This window comes from Juglans microcarpa x Juglans regia, chromosome 7D (assembly GCF_004785595.1).
Source record: "Juglans microcarpa x Juglans regia isolate MS1-56 chromosome 7D, Jm3101_v1.0, whole genome shotgun sequence".
NCBI lineage: Eukaryota > Viridiplantae > Streptophyta > Magnoliopsida > Fagales > Juglandaceae > Juglans > Juglans microcarpa x Juglans regia.
In genome coordinates, this window is record NC_054606.1 from 25359361 (window position 1) to 25383379 (window position 24019).

Here is a 24019-nt window from a genome sequence, read left to right on the forward strand (position 1 = left end):
AAAAGGAAAAACCTTAAAATTAATACATGTTCTGATGGAAAATGGAAATTGCCATTTGGTTAACAATAATTTAATTGGCCGGGTTTACATTTCCCAGGTTCATCTTCTGCTAACTTAATGAAATTGTAGAAGTACTACAGCCTAAAGCGGAGAACGGGGAAAATCTTGTTTCTAAAATAAAATCCAAAGAAAAATAAAACTATTAATTGTGGTTATTTAACCTTAGTACTAGAGATCAGAGTATATATTGTCTCTAATTATAGAACGTACGGCCAGCTCCAGTCTAATTTATTTGGATCGATGGCATAGACCTTGTCAACATAATTAATAATATATAAAAGTTGGAAAAAATGTTATGTATATTTACATAATCATGTGTTGATATGTGATCAGCTATTGAAAATAATGAAAAAATTTGAAATTGAAATTAAAAAAAAAATACTGATGAAAAATGCATGCCACTATACACTATAAGAAAACTGCTTATTTGTAACCAGTTAATTTCAGCGAAATGATAGTTTACAGCTAAAATAAATCTGTTTTGATCACAAATAATCTTTTCGTCGCAAACAAATAGTCACAAATATCCGTTTTTCTTGTAGTAATATAAGATATATTTGATAGTTTAATTGTAAAAAGAAAAAAGAAAAGAAAAAACAAATATTTGATAGAAATAATTAAACCAAACTTCTAACCCTCATTAATCTCACTTGGACATGCATCGATAATGCATGCATGTACAGTAGAACATGATATATATAGTAGTGTGGATAAGTACTTACATTATGCATGCATGATCAGGACCGTGTAATTAGTTTGGACGTTGAGCAAAAGAAGGAGCGCTTAATTAGGAATTAGTTGTAATATAGAGCAGAATTAATGCATATATGGTTACTGACTGAGTAATATCAATTCTATCAGTCACTAAACTTTCGTTCTATCTGTCTTATATACATATATCGTTACAGTCTCACCGCATGCATGCATGCATGCTCTTTCTCTTCTCTTCATTTCTAGCCGGCCTGCCTGGAGCTAGCTTTTCGAATCGTAAGATCATATTCATGATCATCGATTTCTACGTGATCCTGTTATACGTACGTATCGTGTGTGATATTATTAATTAAGGGTTTGCAAAGGCGAACTCTCAAGGTTTTTGGGAACGAAGGACTTTTGATCTGGTGAAGTTTTGGTTCCCCTTTCCACCATAAATGACAAAAGGGTTCAACGGATCATCATCTTCTAGTTTTCCGGCAAAACGAGTGATTCCACGGGTTGCATTGCCTTTTGTGATTCTCATCAACACGTACTGTTCTCTACCTTCGCCGGAGTTTGGTAAATTCCGGAAGAAGTAACGTCTTATAAATTGGAAGCGACGACGTCCAAGTACTTGTTCTGTAAAAGGTTACTTAATTTGTGAGGTTTAGTAATTTAATTTATTTCGTATCGATCGCCTTTTTATGTCTTAATTATATGTCATATATAAATTACTGATCTGGTTGTTTTTTTACTTGGCCAGATAGATTAGGACAAAGGCAAATCGTGTACTAGGATCTTGTCACAGCTAGCTGTCATAATTTAGATCAGGAAAAAACAACAAAAAGAAAAGGAAAAAACACGAAATACATACGTACATATATACCTCATGATCAGCAGCCTACTCTAAATTTGTATTTATACATATAAAATGGGTACGACGTAGGATTAATATTATTCGTGAAACTATTTAATTACATCGATCCATGCCAAATTACTGGATAAGGGCTGGGACAGTTTTTCTTGGGCGTACCTAAAAATACTGTTCAGTGTTTAGTAAACTGCCCCTTGTGGCGTATTGATGAAATCATGTAGTACTGCACGTTCACAGTAAGAACAATTACCGAGTAAATTATCAAAAAGTGGCATTGAGGAATACTTATCAATATATATGAGTACTGAAAACCAGGCCAAGTAGTGATCGATCTTGGATAATATAGAAAGATAGATCGAGTCTTCGAGAGACAATCGATCATGTCATTGTCACGTCCACTGACAAAACATAATTCATGGAAAAAATGACCCAATTTGTGGCACATGCTCTTCCAAACTGACCTTTCTTTCTCCTTATTCCACTAGCTGATATATACTTTTACCCTTTTTTTTTTTTTCAAATAAAAGAGATAATTTCGTTTGCAGTGCCAATGACATATATAGTCAGGTTGAGAATCACATTTCCATCCCATCCATACGATTTCCTACTCTCTACTTTCCTATATATATTGAACTCTTTCAACCCCCACTCTATTCAATCCTCTCCTTGGCAACCACTTCTCCTATTTGGAAATTTCTCCTTCTTGTTCTTCTTCATATTTATATTTATCTGCTAATTACTATCTGGTAATTAAGATCATTCTCCTATGGGCATTCGTTTTTATAAGCTATACAGGGTTTGATACGTAATTTGCAAGTACTCTCGTATATATGTTTTTCACCATAATCCAATAGAAATGATTTTAGTAAAATGCTAAAATCATGGAAACCTTTTAAGTACGCTACCGAGTTCAATTGTTTAGTTCCAATAACTTTCTGATACTTATAGCCATCTGTAATTGTTTTTTGATATGTTGCAGGAGGAACCTCGAAAGGCCGGTATGGCTAATTCGCTGATCAACTTCTCCAACGAGATTGCAGTAAAGGTTAAGAAACTACTAAAGCAAGTTCAATTTTATTGAAGAACTACTTGACATTTTGACAGTGTTATATATATATAATGATCAAACTTTTAAAACAATAAATGGTTTTCTTTAATATAAAACAAGTGGCCGGATTCGTTAGATTATATATATGTCTGCCTGTTTTTGGGTCAAGTACTTACGGATAATTTCATAAGCTGCTTGGTCAAGTATGAAGATTTGTATCTTTTATAATCTTAACCTTTGAAATCCTGAGTTTTCATTCATTCATTCATCAAAATGAAAATGATTAATTATAATCATCATTAATTTCCCTCTAGCAGATCAGTGATGAAGATGCACAAGCTGAGAACAGAAACTGCAATAAGAATGGACTGGAGGCGACCAACCCAAGGATGGATTCCCGTATTAAAAAGGGCACAGGAGGATGGAAATATGCAACTTTCGTGCTAGGTACGAATGAATTAACCTTCATAGTTGTATTTATGTGGTACAACATCTCTCTCTCTCTCTCTCTCTCTGTTTTCTTCAGTTTTTATGATCGATGTGGCAGTTGATTATATTTGTTATTTTCCTTTTAATATTCCACCCCGTATTGGTACAGCAAATCAAGGCCTAGCAACACTATCTTTCTTCGGCGTTGCTGTGAACTTGGTTTTGTTCTTAACCAGAGTTCTTAATCAAGAAAGTGCGGTTGCAGCCAATAGTGTAAGCAAGTGGACTGGAACTGTTTATTTGTTCTCACTGGTTGGAGCATTCCTCAGCGATTCATACTGGGGCCGTTACTTAACCTGCGCAGTCTTTCAGCTAATTCTTGTTGCGGTAATTTACATACATACATATATATATATATGTTCAGATAATCTTCTGTTAGCTAACAAAGATACTTATATATTATATTATATTAGGGTTTGGGGCTATTGTCCATCACGTCTTGGCTCTTCCTGATCAAACCAACAAATTGTGGTGATGGAGAAATAGATTGCATGCCCACATCCTCAGTTGGGATAGCCATTTTTTACTTATCTATTTACTTGGTAGCCTTTGGATATGGTGGGCACCAGCCTGCTCTAGCCACGTTCGGAGCAGACCAATTTGATGATGCAAACCCTAAAGCAAACGGTTCGAAAGGAGCTTTCTTTGCCTATTTTTACTTTGCACTCAACGCAGGATGTCTTTTCTCAAACAGTATTTTGGTCTACTACGAGGATACTGGAAGATGGACTCTTGGATTTTTGGTGTCCTTAGGTTCTGCTGTTATTGCCCTACTATCATATCTCGTAGGGACTCGTGGATATCGGCACGTAAAGCCATGTGGCAACCCTTTGCCACGTGTTGCTCAGGTATTTACTGCTACTGCTAAGAAATGGAACGTTGTTCCAGCCCACCCGAATGACCTTTATGAAGTGGAAGGAACAGAATCTGCAATTAAAGGGAGCAGGAAGATTCTTCACAGCAACGAGTTAGAGTGAGTATTCCACACGCACACAGAGATATATGTATGTATGTATGTATTGAAAAGACAATTTATTATTATTATTATTTTCTCAATTATTAATTGCTAGCAAGGCAAATATTGTATATGACTACTATACCCTTGGCCATATTCATCTACGTACGTACGTACCATGTTGTCTGATCATTTTCACTTCAATGCATTTTGGTTTTCAGTACTGTGCACTTACATTAATATACATGTTCCTTGAAATTCTTCAGATTTTTGGACAAGGCAGCAACAATAACACAGACTGATCTCCATGGCCCAAAAAGTCCATGGAAGCTTTGCACCGTGACTCAAGTTGAAGAAGCCAAATGCGTTCTGAAAATGTTACCCATATGGCTATGCACAATAATCTACTCAGTCGTCTTCACGCAAATGGCTTCTCTCTTTGTAGAGCAAGGCGATGTGATGAACACCAAGATTGGAAACTTTCACCTTCCAGCTGCCAGCATGTCTGTCTTCGACATTCTCAGTGTCTTCATTTGCACTGGACTCTATCGCCAAGTTCTTGTTCCCCATGCAGGAAAATTAAGTGGGAATCCCAAGGGCATAACCGAGCTCCAAAGAATGGGTGTTGGGCTAGTTATTGGGATGTTATCGATGGTGGCAGCAGGTGCCACTGAGATTGAAAGGCTCAAACATACAAGGCCTGATCAAAAGAGTAGCTCCTTAAGCATTCTATGGCAAATTCCACAATATGTTCTTGTTGGTGCTTCTGAAGTGTTTATGTATGTTGGTCAATTGGAGTTCTTTAATGGACAAGCCCCTGATGGGATAAAAAGCTTCGGAAGTTCGCTTTGCATGGCTTCCATTTCTCTTGGAAATTATGTGAGTAGCTTGCTGGTTAATATGGTCACGGGGATTACTGCTAGAGGCAATAATCCGGGATGGATCCCAAATGACTTGAACTCTGGCCACATTGATAGGTTTTACTTCCTGATTGCAGTGCTAACAGCACTCGACTTTGTACTTTACTTGTTTTGTGCTAAATGGTACAAGGGCATCAACCTAATTGAGGACGGCGAGATGAAGGAAACTGGGAATAATAAGCAAGGACAAGATGATCAAGATGGAGTGCAGATGAACAGAGTCTAGTGATCTCGATCTTCTAGTACGACCTTTAGGTCAAATCTGCATAAGTTAAAACTTCCAGCCGCGGGCATGCAGCTATTGCAGTTGGTTTTATCAAGACTACTTTTAGAATGAACAAAAGCAAGAAGGAAGCCTGACCCTAAATTAAGTTGACCACATCAATAATTAGATGACGTGTGCCTAGCTTGATAAATTGTAAGGTTTTGGTAGAGATTAATGTAAATGCATGGTACTACTTACAAAATGCTATAGCTTGTTTTCGACGTTCCAATATTCCTTCTTCTCCTCTTCTTCTTGGTTGATTTTGGAGGTATTCCCTTTTTTTGTCCCTTTCTTTCTGTTAAGGATCATGCGTTGTAATTTGTGATAATTAAATGAACAAGAAGCTGAGTCCTCATCAACAAATTAAACTGTTCGTCATGTTATCTTGCAATCACGACAGCATCTATATTTCAGCACACGCACACATATATATGGAAAATCCTAAGTTGAAGGACGCTGGATAGATTAAGTCCGTTTGGATAGTAAAAGTATTTCTTTTTATCTCATCTTATATTTATAATTTTTTCAAATTTTTTTAAAAAATATTACACACATATATATGTATAATCTAATTAATTACTAAGTAGAAGTCCCGAGAGAATCACATTTGCAGGATGCTAATTAAATTGGCTGTCATGAGCTAAGAATCCTGTTCTCAGGAATAATATATACCAGTTTCTATGAGAAAATGGCCGTGGGTTGTTTTACTACTTTTCGTGTGATCATCTGGACCGCACAGAAGGTCTACCTTTCCCAGTTAAGAAATTCATGAATTGGCCGAAAGCTAATTACCATTCCACCTAGGAGCTAGCTAGTCAGCCACACGTGGAACCAGGAAAAGTCACAAATTACCTCATCATCATGCAGTGTGCGTCATGTTCTGTCCACCACTAGCTGCATGCCTCATGCATGGGTTTTCACATCATGTGATCGGAACTTAACTTCATAAATATTATTATATGAATAAAACTACTTTATCGGGTCACTCTTATGGTTGGTCATTTTTTTTTATTTAGTAATTAAAAAAATAATTTTTTTAAGATTATTTTTAAAAAATACTAAAAAAAAATTACTAACGGTACGCCTAGCGATAAGAGTGGAGCGGAGTCCCACTCTTATTATATATTGCTTCATTTCATCCAAACGAACAATATATGAAAAAGGAAATGAAATGAATATCATTACCTTTTCATATAGAATATATTCTTGCATGTTGAACCTAATCCAAATAAAGTTCATAACGAAAACAAACTAATTGGCTAGCATTTTTCTTATTGCCATAAAAAATCTTGGGTACTGATTTGTTTGTTTTTAACACCTTTTCAAAGATTTAGAGGAAGAGAAAGTTTCAAACTAACACTACAACAAATAGTAATTTTTTCCAAGAGTGACATTCGTGGAAAAAAACCTATCCTTAGTGGGAAAAAACCTTTCATTATAATGATCCCACAATTTTGCGAAACGTGTTGATCTCAATGATTATATATATGATCATGTTGTATCCTGCTGAATGATCAATCTATACATATCAAGTAAGAATCATCCCACTAAGGAGTAGTACTAGTGCTTTCTTATCGATCACAAGACTGTGTGGCAACGCAAAATTTTCAGAGTTTATGTTTCAGAATCTCTTTTGAAGTAGCTAAAATCATTTTCAGATCTTCCTAATGCTCCACTTTGGGTTATTAATATTGAAACAGAAAAGAACTTAAAAATGCAGATGAATAATTACTTTCCAACTTATAAACTATATACGTATATATGTTTTAAGCCTCTCTTATAGAGGATGTTCGGTCCTTTTTGGCATGTTTGAACCATAAACATAGTTCAACTTGATTATCATTGCCACCTTCCATTTCCATCGACCATTCTTCTCCAATTATAATTAACAGTCGAACTTCAAGCTAGTTTTACATATCAAGTTGATGGAATATATATTATCATAAATAACGTTTTGAGTTGTTAGCGTCGTGTTTCGTACGTCTTTGGGTCATGTTCTAACAACTCAAGTCTTCAGAAACTGAGAGAGGGTGATCTTGGAGCTGGAGAATCTCCGATGTCAAAGTTAGTAGAGTATTTTGAAAGTTTGTAAATAATAAAAGAGTCTAGGGATCAGAGAGATTTCTTGTATCTAAAAATTACTATTTATACCGGGAGCCTGGGGGGACAGATTGTGTCTGCCCCTGTAGAGTCCATGCTCTCTTTACTGTTCCTTTCATTAGAGCTCTTTAATGCAGTGTGCTTCTGCGACATTGTCATTGATGTGACGTGTAGCTCGAGTAGTTGTGCCATTAATGGGACAGAGTTCCCCGATTTGCTTTACCCTGCTAGTGTTCTTAGTGGTCCATTGATGTCACCTTGTCAGAGGATCGATGGTCCCCCTTACTTCACGCTCGTTTACGTGGACAGATGCTCAAGGGCTAGACGCTGCTCGAGGGATCTCCAGGATGACGAGTCTCATCCCCTTACAGTATGCTCCAACATAGGGGTTGCATTCTAGGGGAGTCTACCCGTGGGACGAGCCGATGAACCTATTTGTTCTGGACCGGGTCTTCGTTTCTTATTCTCTTAGTTGCTCCTCTCAGGCCAAATAAGAAAGGGGAAAAAACCCTTTATAGTTACCCCGCCAATTCTCATCAGACTCATACGGTGGAAATTTTTTAATTTTAAACTCGCCTTGATGTCGAGGCCAAGGGCTGCCCTGATGACGTGTGTTTGGCTCCAAAGTCTGAGGTGGCCTCCTGCTGCTTGGCATCCCTAGTAATGTTTCCCTTTCTGTCCTTGTTGGCACGTATCTCAATAACTATGCTTGTATTTGTTGACATCTTTTTAGTTGTGTCAGCATTGGGGGCGTCAGGCGGCTTTTCGCCTTCACGTCTCTTCGTGGTGCTTATTTTACAGGATTCGAAGCGTCCCGTACTCCTTCCATCTGCCACAGGTTGTGGGAGATTAACCGATGTCTTCTTCCTTTATAAGTGCGATTGGATCATGGTCTTGTCTCCTTTCTCCGCATCGTAATTTTCTTGCCCTTCTTTTCTTCATCTAACTCTCATTCTTTTCCCTTATACCACTTTCTTCTTTCTCTGTTACTTTCTTCCTCTTCGTCAATGTCCCTAGAGAAAATTAGAAATCCACCCAACCCACAGTTTCTAGTGGGGGAGATGCACCAAAAGTTGGCAACGCTGGATCGTCTTTATTGGGTAGCATTTGGCACTCAAGCATCCAGACTGTGACGTTGGCATCTCTGGCCCTTACCTATCTGGTCCTGGAAACAGTATGATCTTTGAGGTCCCTGGTCCATGTGAGGGTGTCGTCGACACCAAGGGTCACTCTTCCATAGTTGCTCTCTTTTCTTCCATGTTTACATGTGGCTTGAGGCTTCCTTTCCCTCACCCCGTTCGCGATTTTCTAGATTTCCTCGATCTGGCCCCATCCTAGCTTCACCCAACGCCGAGGGTCACCCGAATGTGTGCCTTGCTGGAGTAGGACTCGGAGTAGGCAGACCTCACTAGCCGTGAGTTCCTCCTTAATCACAAGGTTTTGCAGCATAATGGGAACATTTGCAACTTCAGGGTGACGCATGCCCTCATTAATCTGGAGCCACGATACCGCAAGATGAATGACTGGAGGAGTTCGACGGCTACCCTTGCCGAGTTGAGGCGTATCACCATTGTTAGGGAGTGGGTGAAAAAATATTCCAACAACGTCTTCTCAAAAGCCCATCTTTAAGAGGAGAGTCTGAGGGTCCTCCCTTCGACCATGTTCCTTTTGACGGCAAGGTGACTCTTGCCCAGCCTCAGGTCACCCTTGCTTGGAAGCGTCCCTTGAATCCTTATCCAGCGAGCAAAGGGAAGAAACCTCACTTGTATGGGGCTAGGGTCGACAACAAGCCCCTTTTTGGAGTCTCGATTCCTGATGGGAGGGTGTTGGCTACGCTTGAGGCCCATTGTCCCGTTGTCCTGGCAACGCCAGTGGAAACTGCCCGTTGTGTTGTTGGCGTGGAGGTGTTGGCAGAATCTTCTTCTTTGGAGCCCTTGGAGCCTTCGGCGAGAGGCCTCTCAGTAGAGATACCTGCAGTGCCACCCCCACAGATTGGAAGTCTGTGGTGTGCTCTCGAAAACTGATGACCTTGCTGCCCTACTTTGGTAAACCTTGGCGGTTAGGGTCCCCTAGCGAGCTAACCCAAGGCAACATACTCCGGTGGTCTCCTCCACTTCTTCTGCTCGTTCTGCTGTCGGCAGTTACTCATTTGAAAGTGAGGTTGAGGCTTGCTCAGGGGGCCTTGGCTCTGTGGCACCACCTTCTGCAATGTCTTCATCCGCTACCGTGGGATGGGAAGATCCAGTTTCTATGGCGGGTGGAGAGGAGCCCGAGTCGCTCGGAGGATTGGACTCCATTATTAAGAGAGCGACAGTCGCTACTTCCAACAATCGTGTCATAGAAATGGAGCACCAAGCGGAAGGTGGGCTCCTTTTGGATGTTGTAACGGGTGAGGGTTTGGTGGATCTGTGTGAAGATCCACTCGTCCAGGTGGGAACAGTTGCTGAAGAGATGGTCCTAACTTACATAGAAGGTGTCGAAGGTCAACCTCCGACCCTTGCTACCGAGGAGGTTGCCAATAGGGCCCGTCAAACCAAGGCATCCGCACAAGTGCCCGATATAGAGGGTTCAGTGGAGGTCATCCCCCGTTTGCCCGGCTGGAAACTAGGGGGTACCGCATTGAAGCCATCAGCCAGGTCATCAAGTGTTTATCTGGCTTCTTCCCCAAGGTTTTACAACAATTTTTTTCGTCTTTTTCCTTTCTTTTGTTGTTTTCTATATTCCTTTATGCATCGCTCTATGTTGGCCTTTCTTTTTTGTCAGAGTTCCCCTCATCTGGCAGCCTTCAGTGTGGACGGCCAAAATGCCATTGAGTAGGAAAATCAAGCCCTTCGCGCGATGACCCGAACTACCCTACAGTATGCTCGCGACGAGAGGGACGAGAGCGAGCGACTGGAGCAAGAGTTGAAAAGGGTACGGCTTGCCCTGGAGGAGGGTAGCGAGAAAATCGAGAAGCTTAGCCACCGTCTAAAGGAGAAGGTGAGGGAAGACGCCCAGCAGATGGGGGGCTTAGAGCGACTTGTCCTGAGTGCAAGACGTCGCCTCATGCCTGGACAACCAACTGAAGTTGGTCGTGGGCTTTTGTGATACCGCGCGGGGGCATAGATGTGTTGAGGGCATTAGGTCATTGCGGGACCACATTCTGGAGAGTTCGCAGCTATTTTCGCCGACCTTTGAGAAATATTTGCGGAACCTTGACCTTACACAGGTTGTCATTGACAGAAAAGCCTTTGAGTTCGGCTGTAAGTTAGGGAAGGACGTGATATTTGATGCTTTTACGGGTCTTGCCTTCCCGGCCCTTTCTTGCCCTAGCCGAAACACTCTACCCCTAATCCATCCCCTCCAATTTCGAAATCTCCCTTAGCCACCATCCAAATCCTAGTCTCACTTCACTTTACCAACCCTAATCATCACCGAAGTCGCGTCAACACCAAGGGTCATCATCAAGCCATGCCACACTGCATCAAACACACAAATTCATCACTTAGATCACCACAACTCATCATCATCATCAATTCAACGACTAAACCCCATACCTCTATCAACATAGGGACCCTCTATTGCCATAATTTATTCAAGGTCAAGCAAGTTGACAAGAGACATTCAGTCAACACAAGGCAAAGCAAACTAGCAGACCTTAATCTTTATGGACTAGACCAAGATCCCTAACAATGAAGCGTTGCGCGCTGCAAAGCATGGGCAAGCGTTAAGGGGGGTGCGCTCGAGGTGCTAGGCAACGTGTCATGAGGCGTTGCAACGCATGGGAAAAATTAATTTCCCAATTCGCGCACGCTATGATTTGAACTAGTGCCAACCGGCTGGAGGAGAAATGAGGTGACCATTGGGCGAAGTCCAGCTGTTGTGTCTTATGGCAACTGACACAGTATATATACATATTCTGAACAGCTTTTAGAAAAATAAAAAGTAATAACTTTTCGTTTGCATCCTTTGGCCATCTATAAATAGACCCATTGGCTTGCCATTTGAGTATCCCATAATTCAATTTTGAAATTCTCTCTCTCCCCCAAATTTTTCACTTCTTCAAAATTTGTTAGAATCTGTTTGTTCTCGAGAGAACAAATTTCTAATTTCTTAGTTGAATAGAAAAATCTGAGGGTATTTGGAATCTAATTTCGTATGCATAACGCAGTTAGACAAACACATTTGTCCTGGATTTCATTGTATTTTGGAGACAAATTCGCTTGTAACTCGTGTGCATACTATTATTAGTAAGGGCGAATATTGTTTTAAGGAAAGCGACATTGTAACGTGCATTGAAGAAAACGTTTCTCTCATTATTTTTTGTTTTGTAGCCCCTTTTAGACTAACATAGTTTGGATAGTGAAAGTATTTCATCTCATCTTATCTCATCATTACAACTTTCTAAATTTTCACACAAAATATAATAAATAATTCAATTTTTTCAAATCTCAAAATAATAATAATATTAAAAAATAATATTCTAACAATATTTTATTTAACTTTCATCTCAACTCACTATCCAAACGGTATCTTAATCATCAGTCGCATTTAGATGCTGCTTGGATAGTGAGTTGAGATGAGAGTTGAAAGTTGAATAAAATATTAGTAGAATATTATTTTTTAATATTATTATTATTTTAAAATTTAAAAAAATTAAATTATTTATTATATTTTATGTGAAAATTTAAGATGAGTCTTAGAGTTTCATTAATTCGGCTTTTTTCTTGATCTGACTCATCTAAGCCCCTCGGTTTTCCTGCACAGCCCTAAAGCTGCATACAATTTTGGATTTCAAATTTCAATCTTATGATGCAATCTTCGGCCCATTTTATATCCAACAGAATGGCCGATTTCGGCCCATTGAATCTACTATATGCTTTAGTTTTTTTTTTTCTTTTTTAATCCTTAGATTTTTCTTTTTATTTTAAAAATATATATATTTGTAAACATATTTTTTTTCACACTATTAAAATGACGCCCACGATGACGAAAAATACTAATTATTTAAATAATTTATAATTTAATGGATTTCCAACTTGTATTAATATCTAAAACTTATAAAGTTCTTTTAAATGATTTTAAGTTTGTTATTATTTCAAGATTTTTTTTTTTAATTAGGAACCATGATTCGTGTGTGACCAGTGAGTACTATTAAGTATTAACTTTTGAGAAGTGTTATTTGAAAACTTTTACAACATTTACGTAATATAATTTTATTTGTAAGATTTAAATTTTAAATTTTATTTTTTTAATTAAATTATGTCATGTAAATAATATATGTAGTGTAAAATTTTATAAATAAAATAGTTAATGAGTTGGCTTAGGTTGGGGTAAACCAACTAACAATAAGTGTAAAAACCTCATAAATATTTTGATAATTTATTTTTTCCTTAAAGTGAAATGCAGGGATAGATTGTTTTATTTTATTTTCTAGAATTAAAAAAATAAATAGAAGATTGATCATTGAATACATCTGACATACTTATAAGAGTATCCTTATGTATTACAAACTCGTGAATTTCTTTTTCAACTGTTTTTTTTAATATGAATAATACTACGTGTCGTGCTCCTATTCACTTTTATTTCATTACGATAAAATATTTTATTATTTTAAATTATATTTTATCTTTTTAAAATAAAACTAAAAAATCGGTCATTTTATATAAAAATAATCATTATTTAAAACATAATTTAAAAAACAGTTTCATCACATCTTATCATTATAATTTTTTTAAATTTTCATACAAAATATAATAAATAATTTAATTTTTTCAAATATCAAATAATAATAATATTAAAAAATAATATTATAATAATATTTATTTAATTTTCAACTTTCATTTAAAACTATCTCATTTAATTATCCGATTATAAGTAAAAAATAATTAATAGTTGCAGTCGTGAATATATAAGAGCCGTGTAATTATTTAAAAAAAAAGTAAATAAATATGAGACCAATATGAAAAAATAATAATTTTTTAATAATAAATCTTATTATTTTTTAAAACGACGGTATAATATTTATACATTCTACGATTGTATATAATATTTTTTTAAATAAAATGTGTTTAAAATATTGTATTTATATATTTTTTTTAATTTTTTTTGTCTATATATATATATTCTGCCGAGCTTCTCTATCCCATCCTGACGCAACCGCCCTTTCCTTTTCCGCCCGTACGATCCCTAGGGTTCCCTCTCTGTCTCTCTGGATTTTCCCCTTCTCTGAGCGTTCTCTCTATTATCTTCTCGCACTTTCTCGCGGATTCTTTCTATTTTCTGTGCTCGTCCCCTTCGTGCGTGGTTCTCCAGGATCCTTGTACTAAAATGGAGTTTGGCGCTGGCCGCAAAAGAGGGAGGCCCGAAGCTGCTTTGAATGGCAATGGCGGTTTCAAAAAATCTAAGCCAGGTTCGACCTTACGCTACTCTTATACGTTCGCGCACACTCTCATACGGACATTTCCGCTTCACTGTATGTATATTAGTACTCCTATCTATACTCTGTATGCATAGATTTTGGGTTTTAATGGTTTTTGTTTTTCTGATTCTTGTGCTCTGATGGGGAACGAGGGAAATTTTGAATCTTAAGCTCCGTTTTTGCAAAGGGGAAGGAAACAGGACATGAGAGTATTTATTCATGGTGTTTTTGTTACTTCAACCCAGCGGAAACAGAACTGAAGGCAAAAAAAAATAAATAAATAAAAAAATAAATAAAAGCTTTATTGGAACTATTATAGCTTTAGGCTTCCTTTGTGGTCTTCATGCTTTGGAACTTGAGCTGATTCTTTTATTTTATTGCCTTTTGAAGAAACCAAGTTGGGATTTTTCAGTCGTTTGATTAAAAGTATTGTGGGTTCTTGTGTCTTTGTTTTATCATGTTTATGGCTATAAAAATGAAGTTGCAGTATTCATGATGGATTGTGTTTGTGAAATCTATTGATTGTGCTTTCTATGTTGTCGAGCTTAAATTCTCTAGTCTATTTACTCCTTTTTGCTGTTAACTGGCTGCTTTGTTAGCCCATCTTTTTGTTGCATATTGCTTCTTTTAACTTGCCCTGTCGATGGTGATGTACGTGTCTTCCGCATTTCTGTATTGTAGTCAGTAATCTATGATAACATGTAGGTGGTGGGATATTTCTTAGGCTGTTTCAGTATGTTTTATTGCTATCTGTTCATTATTTTATTTTATGTATAGTTACACGTATTATGCTTAAAATTGTTGAGGTGGCTTCTTCTTTATCTACAGGCAGAATTTAAACTTTCCCGGACTGGTTATTTCCTCTAATGATTATATTTAAGAGCTTTGGTCTTGTTGTGCAAGCTATAGGCTTATTTTTTTCCGGATGGGAAAAATGTTAAAATGTGATAGAAAAGAAATGTAAAGTCTTAAACTCTTTACAATTTAGTTCTTGGGAAAGCGGAAATTCAACTTTGATATGACAAAACTGCTTTAAAAGATTTAGTTGATTATTATTACCCCGTTTTCTTGATAAGCTAAAACTAAAAATTTAAAACCATGAGGTTTACATTTTCTTCTCCTTTTACGTCCTTAGTGACCGTCTTGTAGTTTGGATAATATGGAGGTCTTCCTCTATTGGATTTTCTCCTCCACTATCTGAATTTTCAATGAGATTGGTACTAAATCTATTATATATCGAATAATTTCTCCCCTCATAAAGCATCAACCGGTCTATATTGATTAAAAAAGGGTAATGTGATGCTACATATTCTTTAAAATTAGAAAATTGATTTACTCACATAAATTTTAACTGAGGAAAATTAATTAATGTCTGCAACAGAAGTGGAGTCCTTTACAACTGGTATAGGAAGCAAATCGAAGCCATGCACAAAGTTTTTCAGGTTCTAATCTTAACCTATCTAAAATAAATAGTCGAAATGCAATTTCATCTACTGCTAATTTTTCTAAGTTATAAGAAACATCTTTTACACAGTTTTTATAAGTTAATTTATCTTATTTGGACTAATAATTGGGCAGTTAAAGTTGTGATACAGGTTGCACTCTTTGTTCTAACCATGTTAAGAAAGACATATGAACAGAAACAGTTGGTTCACAAGCATACCGTTCGATTAACAACTTGCTGGGCTATATGTAAATTGAAAGCTATTGTTGGATCTGTAACTCATCCTCCATATTATTGTTTTATATAATTTGGTATATAAAGATTGCAAGTAAATCTTGTGTAATATGGACCGGTGAATCAGAACCTAAGGCCATCATACAGGTTATCATATTCACTCGAACTCTCGAAGAGAAATAACTAAACTAGTATGCGATGCGCAAATGGGCATTTGATTTTCCATGTTTCAGGTTGAATATATGACTCAAGGATATGTGTCAGCACGTGAAACTTGCTCACAATATAATGATTATGACTTGGTTTTTTATTTCTATTTGTGTTAAAGCTTAATTACTTTGCAAGTGGTTGCACTCATCTTTTACTCGGTTACTTTCCTGCTGAACTGTGTAATGCAGTGAGCTCTAAGTCAAGGTAGCTGTGAGTTTTAAAGGTCTAGAATGTGGACCTACTGGTGCAATATTTTCAGTAAAAATGATGTCCCTATTTTATGATTTATTGTAGAGAAGAAAAAGTGGCCTTTCTTTGCAATCTTGCTTCATCTTCAGCTCTTGGTTTCTTCTTTGTACATTGTCATCTCGGCTGGTCATTGATACAAGTCTCGTTGGATTTTATTCCTATCTTTTTTTGTAGGTGCATCTTGGTTCTATAAAATATTTTTATTATTTGAAATGACGGACCTTATTCAGATAACATTCTGTTTTCCCTGCTCATTGCCAATCAAATGAAAATTTGGATTCATGCTCTATGTTGATTAGATACAATCTATACTTCTAAACACTCTTGAGTGTCTATTTATTGTGCTTACTAATTGATTGTTTGATAACCTGGACGATATATGACATTGATTATATATGCATGATTAAGGCATGTTTATTAATACATAGTTGTTAATTGATGGATAGGAAATCTTCCCTTGTTACTCTTATTTAAAAAAAAAAAAAAAATCTTTCCTTGTTTGTAAATTTAATTTGTGGAAGCTCTTTGTATTTTAGTTGATTATATTTTTGTACTCATGTCTATATTATAAAGTTTACAGTGTGGCTGTTATATCAATGTTTGGCATGTCTTGGACATTTTAATGCAGTGTAGTCATTTTGCAGTTCTTGTTTATGGTTTCATCTTAACATAGTGGGGAGGGTTGTTGAGGGTTTTTTTTTTTAAAAAAAATAAATAAATAAACTTATTCTTTTGATGGTTTAGTGTGGAAGATTGACTGACTAGGTGATGAAGTGAGAAAAGCAAGTATGAAGTCTTTGAGTGTTGGTTTGATTCTCTTTTGTCATGTTTATGCATATATATTTTAATCATCCCGGTCTTGTTCCCATCATATCTCTACATAATCTTTTGGACCAGCTGTTTTTGTATCAATAATGTATTTTGCCTGTGTCATGCTTCTTGTCAGAGATTTTGGTCTATGCTTTTGATGGATGAACAGTTGAATAGCAAATTAGGTGGGATAATTTATATGGGATGCATGATTTGTATAGGGAATAAGGCACTAATTCCTGTGTACTGTTTGAGAAATTTATGTTGCCCCACTGTTTTAGTGAGTATGCTCTTCAAGTTAAGAAACCTAATATGGATCTCCTTCCTGATATTGCCATGATATGATGTGCTTATGCAAATGGATTGTATTGTTAGTTATCCTTAGACTCTAATTTGAGTTTTCTTGAAAATGCAAAATCCTTTGTGATGTTGACTTGGGTTCCTGCTACTTGGAGTTTGCATGTGTTATTGTGCATATATGCGTGAACATTAAGCTTGCTATGAATCTAAAAGATTATAGGAGTTCAAAATTATATTATTTAAATAGATAGCTTTTATTTTACACTCTGAATTAAGAGCCCATTTATAATAAATTACCATAACATAATTAATCAAAAATAATAAATAAATCGCCATAATGTTGATAGTTTTGTGTGTATAGATAAAAAAAAAAATGCTTGTTTGTTCTTGTGTTTTTTTATGGATAAAATTTGATATTTAGTATTGTAGATTGTTCTTTGGCCTTGTTTGTTTTCAGAGATGAGATGAGTTAGATTAAAGTTAAAAAGTTGAATAAAATATTGTTAGAATATATTTTTTAATATTATTTTTGTTTTGAAATTTGAAAAAGTTGAATTTTTTATTTTATTTTGTATGGAAATTTGAAAAAGTTGTAATGAAAAGATGAGAGGTTTTCAAAGTTTTGGGTTTTAGTCTTGAAAGCAAATTAAGCGTAAGATTTTAATAGCATGTTACCCCTTTTTATGCAAACAACAACGAACTTACACTCCAAGAACGAATGCATGTCCCTGGTAGGGAATGCAAAAGGGTAGGCACCTGGGTGCTTTGCTGTCCTGCAGTAAGACCGTTCATTGATTGGAGCCTAAAGTTGGGCCATAGAAAATTGCCTTTTTCCCCATATGAAAAATGCTTATTTTGCATGCTTTTTCATTTTTCCTTTGTCACATTTCCTTTCTACTACTGTTGAAATTTTGATATTTCATTTTTTTTTCTTTTGTACTGCTGTTGAAATTTTGATATTTCATTTTTTTTCTTTTGTACTGATGTTGAAATTATGATATTTCATTTTCCTTCTGTACTTCTGTTGAAATCATGGGTACTAAAGTACGGTCGCCTCTACCTTGATGAGGATTTGCCCCGAAAGGGACCGGATATTTTAGCTTTCTTTATAAAGCTTAACTTAGCATTAATCCTAACCAAATTAAGGTTCATTCCGTTTCATTGTTTTCAATTAATTGTGGTTTGAGCTTCTTCATATGTTACAATTAAATAAACTTCTGTAAAATTTCTAGACATTCTAAACTTTAGCAGTGTTTACTTGATGTCTTGCCACATTCTGTCTCTAATATCTTTGTGATTAATGTGGTCTCCTAGTCGCAGTGCCCTCTTATTGTGTATATATCAGGCTTGTTTTTTAACACGTTTGATTTTCTTTGCTATGCAGTACTTCTGGGTGCCCATTTGGTGAGGGATGTCACTTCTTGCATTATGTTCCTGGTGGCATCAAAGTTGCATCTCAGATGATGAATCTTGGTGGCAACCAAGCTCATCCACCAGCTGCTAGAAGTTCGGCTCTTCCACCATTGTTTCCAGACAGTTCATCTCCTACAACTGTCAAAACCCGTTTATGCAACAAGTATAAGACAGCGGAAGGTTGCAAGTTTGGTGATAAATGCCATTTTGCCCATGGTGAGTGGGAGCTTGGCAAGCCAACTGCTACATCCTATGAAGATCCTCGTGCAATGGGACCGATTCCAGGCAGGATGGGTGGGCGGGTAGAACCTCCCCCACAAAGTCATCCGGCTGCGGCTAGTTTTGGAGCCTTTGCCACTACTAAGCTCAGTGTTGATGCCTCGCTTAGTGGAGCCATCATTGGGAAGAATGGTGTGAACTCAAAGCATATCTGTCGCGTAACAGGAGCCAAGCTTTCGATCAGAGAGCATGAGTCAGATCCCACCAAAAGGAACATTGAGCTTGAGGGTACTTTTGATCAGATCAATCAAGCCACCACCATGGTTCAAGAGCTTATTTCAAATGTTCGATCAACATCTGGACCTCCCGGGAGGAACCCTGCAGGGACAACTCCGTCAGGCAACTTGAAGACAAAGCTTTGTGACAACTTTACCAAAGGTACCTGCACCTTTGGGGAAAGATGCCACTTTGCTCATGGAGCTGAGGAATTGCGCAGGCCAGGGATGTGACCGCCATCACAACTTGTTTTGTTTTAAGATTGTCATTTTAGATTTTCTAGGTTATGATGCCTTTGGTGGGATTTTATCATATTTACTCATTTGCTCACTTCGTCAGCCTGGATAGAATCATTATTTCTGTTACCTGTGACGTGTGTAAGAACCCCCAGCCTCCAAACACGCACTAGGTTTTTGTTTTTCCACGTAGTTTAACCAAAATAGATATGCTTGGATTAATTTAGTTAAATAGAAACATGTCTAAATTTTGGTTAATATTATATGATCTATATTTATTATTTATGTCAAAGCTGACTGTATTACTATTTTTTGGCCCATGAAGTATAACTAGGAAAGGAAAAACTATAACAGGTCTAACTCCCTATATCAATCAAGAAAAATTATATTTATCATTTTTACATTATACATGATTTTTTTAATTTTTTCTTTCTTATTAAATGTGTGGTGTATGAATGATGAGCATAAAAATTTAATTAGTTTAAGAGAAATAAAATCAAAAAAATTAACAATAAATGGAAATAAGTCTGGTGAATGGGACTATGAGAAGCAAGGTTCAATAATTTCTTCACAATTTGTAATATATAATAATAGCCTTAGGGCCGATGGAAGGGAGCTATGAGCCACATGGGGTTGGTATTAGTTGCACATTATTGTTGATGCGGCAAAAATTGCACAACAGATTGGAAGGAAAAAAATAGTCATTCTTGACCTATTGGTCAACTTGGGCCTTAATCGATGTTGTTTGGAGCCCTCGACAATGTTCTGGTATGGTTGTACGATGTCGATGTATACGTCTATGATTGTGAATGAAAAATAAGTGTAGAGAAAGTAAGAGAAAGTGATACACAGATTTACATGGTTCGGCATGTTGCATATGTTCACGGGCGTTTAGGGAGGAAAAATTCATTGTAATATACTTATTTACAGTATTTCATGACCTCTCATTTCTTACTGTACAAAGAAAGCTGAAGATCTTCTTGCTGGAGAAGATGTCTCCTTGGAGCTCTCCCTCGAGAGGTTGAGTTGAAGAAGAAGATGACCCGGGTGGTCATCTAGCCCCTTCCTTTTATCTGACTCTACATTGCGCGTGCCTGCTTGCCAAAAGGTGACTGGTTTTTTTGCGTGTCTAAGCATGCCCCCATTTTCCCCCATTTTTTTGCACTCCTAACCCATGGTCCTCTCTTGTCTCCCACTCCCCTCATCTCTATTTTGTCTTCTAGTTTGGCCTGGTGGGTTGGGTTCTAGCCATGTGCTGTATATTTTATCCCCCCACAGATGCCCACGATTCTTAAGAGCAACTTATTCAAACAAAAGACCTTGAAGATCTTTAGATAAAATATGCAACATAGCTCGTTAGTAAGAAAACAAATTTAAAAAACTGGTTCTCCATTCTCCATTCCGCTTGTGTAAAACGATAAATGCCTCCAGGGGCGAATTTAGGTGAGAGGTGCATACGACTGTGTAATGTGCGAGCGCGGATGTGGTTGGAGGTATACTTGATTGCGTATGATGCGAGTGTGGAGCTCGGATGTGACGGGAGGTGTACTCGACCGCATATGAGGCGAGCGCGGAGCTCGGATGTGGTGGGACGTGTACTCAAATGCGTATGATGCTAGTGCGGAGCTCGGATGTGGCGGGAGGTGTACTTGACCACGTATGATGCGAGCGCGGAGCTCAGATGTGGCAGGAGATGTACTCGACCGTGTATGATGCGTAGTTTGGTGGTGTGTCGTTTGTATGTTTATCGTCATTGAAAAGTGTATGTTTGTTTAATATTTTTGTTTACGATTTACTGTTAGTGTTGGAGTTTGTATGAAGTAACCCACGTAAAGCGTTCAGAGGGCCCTTTGACCCCCTGGGTCCACCTTAGGCGGTTGCCAAGCCCGTCAGTTTGTTCTCAAAGGTAACCCGCGCAAGGTGGTTGTGGAGCTCGGAGACCCGTTAACTCGCTCGTTCCCGGAGGTAACCCGCTGGCAGCGATTATGCATCGTGGCGAATTTAGAGATTCAACTTGTAGCACGAAGGTATGCAACTCAAGGGACTTGTGTTTGACTGGCTATCGATGGGGTAGAGCTCGGAAGGCTCTGGCCCTAGCCAATGCATCGTGGCGAATCTAAAGACTCGGCTTGTAGCACGAAGATTGCAAATTAAGGGACTTGTGTCCAACTGCTGTCGATAGGGCAGAGCCAATGATTGTGGCGAATCAGAGACTCGACTTGTAGTACGAAGGTCTGCAAATTAAGGGACTTGTGTCCAATTGGCTGTCGATAGGGCAAAGCTCGGAAGGCTCTGTCCTTAGCTAATGCATCATGGCGAATCTAGAGACTTGACTTATAGCGCGAGGGTCGACAAGTCGAGGGACTTGGGTTCGACCATTGGGTCGTGGTGAGTCCAGTGACTCGGTTTGTAGCACGAGGGTTGACAAGTAGAGGGACTTGTGTTCGATCATTATGTCGCGGCGAGTCTAGAGACTCGGCTTTGTTGGGCGAGAGTCGACAAATCTATGGATTTGTATTCTACCTTTGTGTTGCGGCGAGTCTTGGGACTTGGCCTTGCTGGCATGAGGCGCTTGTCCGTGCTAAATTGTTCTGTCGGAGCACTGTGAAGGTTGGAGACTGCAATGTGCGGGCCGATGAGTCTCGTGTGGCGCGGTATAACTTTGGCCACGTGAGTGATTGCAATGTGTGGCCCGATGAGTCTCGTGCAGCCGAGGTACTGCACCTGATCAGATGGGTCCCGATTAGATGAGATCCTGTGCAGATGAGCCTCGAGTAGAGGAAAACCTGTGCAATTCAATCCCGAGCAGAGGAGATCCTGTGCAGTTGAGGTACTGCACTTGATCAGATGGGTCCTGTGCAAAGGAGATCCAGAGCTAGTACAACCCCGAGTAGGGGAGAGCCTGATGTAGGTTGAGGTGTGCGTGCCCGCTGCTGGGTGGCGAGCTGAGTGCCTTCCATGGTGGTCGGTTGAGTCCTGTGCAGGAGGAGAGACCGAGCTAGTACAACCCCAAGCAGAGGAGGGCTTGTGCAGTCCAATCCCGAGTATAAGAGAGCCCTGTGTGGTTGAGGTGTTTCCTGGTAGGGGGTGGCTGAGGAGGGCTGTGAGTAGAGGAGGGCCCTGTGAGCCTCTCGGGTGCACGTTGTCGTGCACTCGTTGGGCGCACCATGCTCAGTCCTCGGTAGCGAGGATGAGCTGGTCCAAGACAGAAACTGCCGACGGACCACTTGGTGGCTGCCGACAGGTTCGTTGGACTCGCGGTTGCTCTTTGCGCACCTCAGCTCTTGTGTCGCTACGAGCACAGCACAACATTGTGCTCAGCATGCTCCAGTTTCCAACCGCGTTGAGCATGGTGCAATATCGTGCTCGGAGTGCTCATCCTTCATGGGGGATGCCCCGTTGGGAACAAAATCCTTCGGCAGCCCAAGTGCTCGCTACCGAAGGGTTAGACAGGCTCATGGCTGGCTATCATGAGCCTCTTGAGTGCACGTTGATGTGCACCCGTTTTGGCGCATTGCGCTCGATTTCCGATGGCTGGGGTGACTCGGTCGGTGATTACCTAGCGCACCGGGAAATCCTTCTCCTACCTCTGGTTTAGAAAGTAAAGCAAATCCCACAGACAACGCCACTGTTGATGTAGGAAACATTGCAGAACAGGTCGGAAGGTGAAAATGAGTCATTCCCGGTCCACTAGTCAACTTGGGCCTTGATCGGTGTTGTTTGGAGCTCTTGACAGTGTTTCGGTGCGACTGTACGGTGTCGATACATACGTCCATGGCGGTGAATGGAAAATAAGTGCAAACAAAGGAAGAGAAAGGGATACACAGATTTACATGGTTCGACATGTTGCCTACATCCACGGGCGTTTGAGGAGGAAAAATCTACTATAATATACTTGTTTATAGTCTCTCATGACATTTTATTTCTCACTGTACAGAGAAGACTGGAGATCTTCTTGCTGGAGAAGATGTCTCCCTAGAGCTCTCCCTCGAGAGGTTAAAGAAGAAGAGGACCCCAGTTGGTCATCTGGCTCTTTGCTTTTATCTGACTCTCCATTGCACCTGTCTGCCAGGAGGTGACTGGTCCCTTTGCGTGTTTGAGCATGCCTCCCTTTTCCCACTTTTTCCTGACACCCTTCTCTTACACTCCTGACCCATGGTCCTCTCTTGTCTCTTACTTCTCTCCTCTCTAGTTTATCTTCTAGTTTTGCCTTGTGGGCTGGGTTCTAGCCATGAGCTGTATATTTTATCCCCCGAGTTATACTTTGTGCACCTCGTATATATTTGGGTCGTTGCAATTTGCAATTGCATTAATGCATTGACGCCTCGAGCTTTTCCTATCACTTGAAGACAAGCTGAAGCTGCTGCCATCGCCATCGCCATCGCCATCGTGAGGTCTCTGAGGGAGGGTTTGAGAAGTGTGTACTCATTCATTGGAGGGATACTGTAGCTGTAGGCCTGCCCTATTCCAATTGAAGTAATATATATTCCTATAATGGTTTGCTGACCATTAATTATTGTTGGTGCCATAGGTGCATGGGTACGTATTAATTAAATTAATTAATAAAATAGGGTAAAACGTCGTGGTTATGAACTTTCTCTTTTCTAATTTGCCATTTAGCGATCGATGCTTATTTTTTTTTATTCTTTTTTTTTATTCGGGGAGGGGGTCGAATCCAAAACCTTCATTTTGAAAATTTGAATGTTATGCCATCAGGTCATATGCTTTTGATACAATCAATGCTACTTAAAAAATCTGAATTGACCACTTTTTTTAAACCTTCAGTATTTTAACTTATATATATATTTGAGATGAAACAATCTA

At 38.7% G+C, this 24019-nt stretch overlaps 2 protein-coding genes across 2 annotated transcripts; both read left to right on the forward strand.

Moving 5' to 3' along the window:
* Positions 1-2226: 2226 nt before the first annotated feature.
* Positions 2227-5525, forward strand: LOC121240015 (protein NRT1/ PTR FAMILY 7.1-like). Its single transcript, XM_041137448.1, has 6 exons — positions 2227-2373; positions 2607-2672; positions 2993-3122; positions 3274-3491; positions 3578-4137; positions 4386-5525. The coding sequence occupies exons 2-6, from the start codon at positions 2628-2630 to the stop codon at positions 5263-5265; spliced, it is 1833 nt and encodes a 610-aa protein (XP_040993382.1). The 5' UTR covers positions 2227-2373; positions 2607-2627; the 3' UTR covers positions 5266-5525.
* Positions 5526-13519: 7994 nt separating this feature from the next.
* LOC121239707 (zinc finger CCCH domain-containing protein 14-like) lies at positions 13520-19324 on the forward strand. The gene is made up of 3 exons (XM_041137006.1): positions 13520-13795; positions 15186-15246; positions 18436-19324. Exons 1-3 carry the CDS (start codon positions 13714-13716, stop codon positions 19190-19192), a joined length of 900 nt encoding a protein of 299 aa, XP_040992940.1. The 5' UTR covers positions 13520-13713; the 3' UTR covers positions 19193-19324.
* Positions 19325-24019: the final 4695 nt, after the last annotated feature.

Excerpts from the sequence above, each read along its gene's own strand:
- LOC121240015 (XM_041137448.1), top strand. The coding sequence starts at position 2,628 with ATGGCTAATTCGCTGATCAACTTCTCCAACGAGATTGCAGTAAAG. Across the intron at positions 2,673-2,992 it reads CCAACGAGATTGCAGTAAAG|ATCAGTGATGAAGATGCACA; the intron begins GTTAAGAAACTA and ends TCCCTCTAGCAG. Across the intron at positions 3,123-3,273 it reads ATATGCAACTTTCGTGCTAG|CAAATCAAGGCCTAGCAACA; the intron begins GTACGAATGAAT and ends GTATTGGTACAG.
- LOC121239707 (XM_041137006.1), top strand. The coding sequence starts at position 13,714 with ATGGAGTTTGGCGCTGGCCGCAAAAGAGGGAGGCCCGAAGCTGCTTTG. Across the intron at positions 13,796-15,185 it reads TTTCAAAAAATCTAAGCCAG|AAGTGGAGTCCTTTACAACT; the intron begins GTTCGACCTTAC and ends TGTCTGCAACAG. Across the intron at positions 15,247-18,435 it reads CCATGCACAAAGTTTTTCAG|TACTTCTGGGTGCCCATTTG; the intron begins GTTCTAATCTTA and ends TTTGCTATGCAG.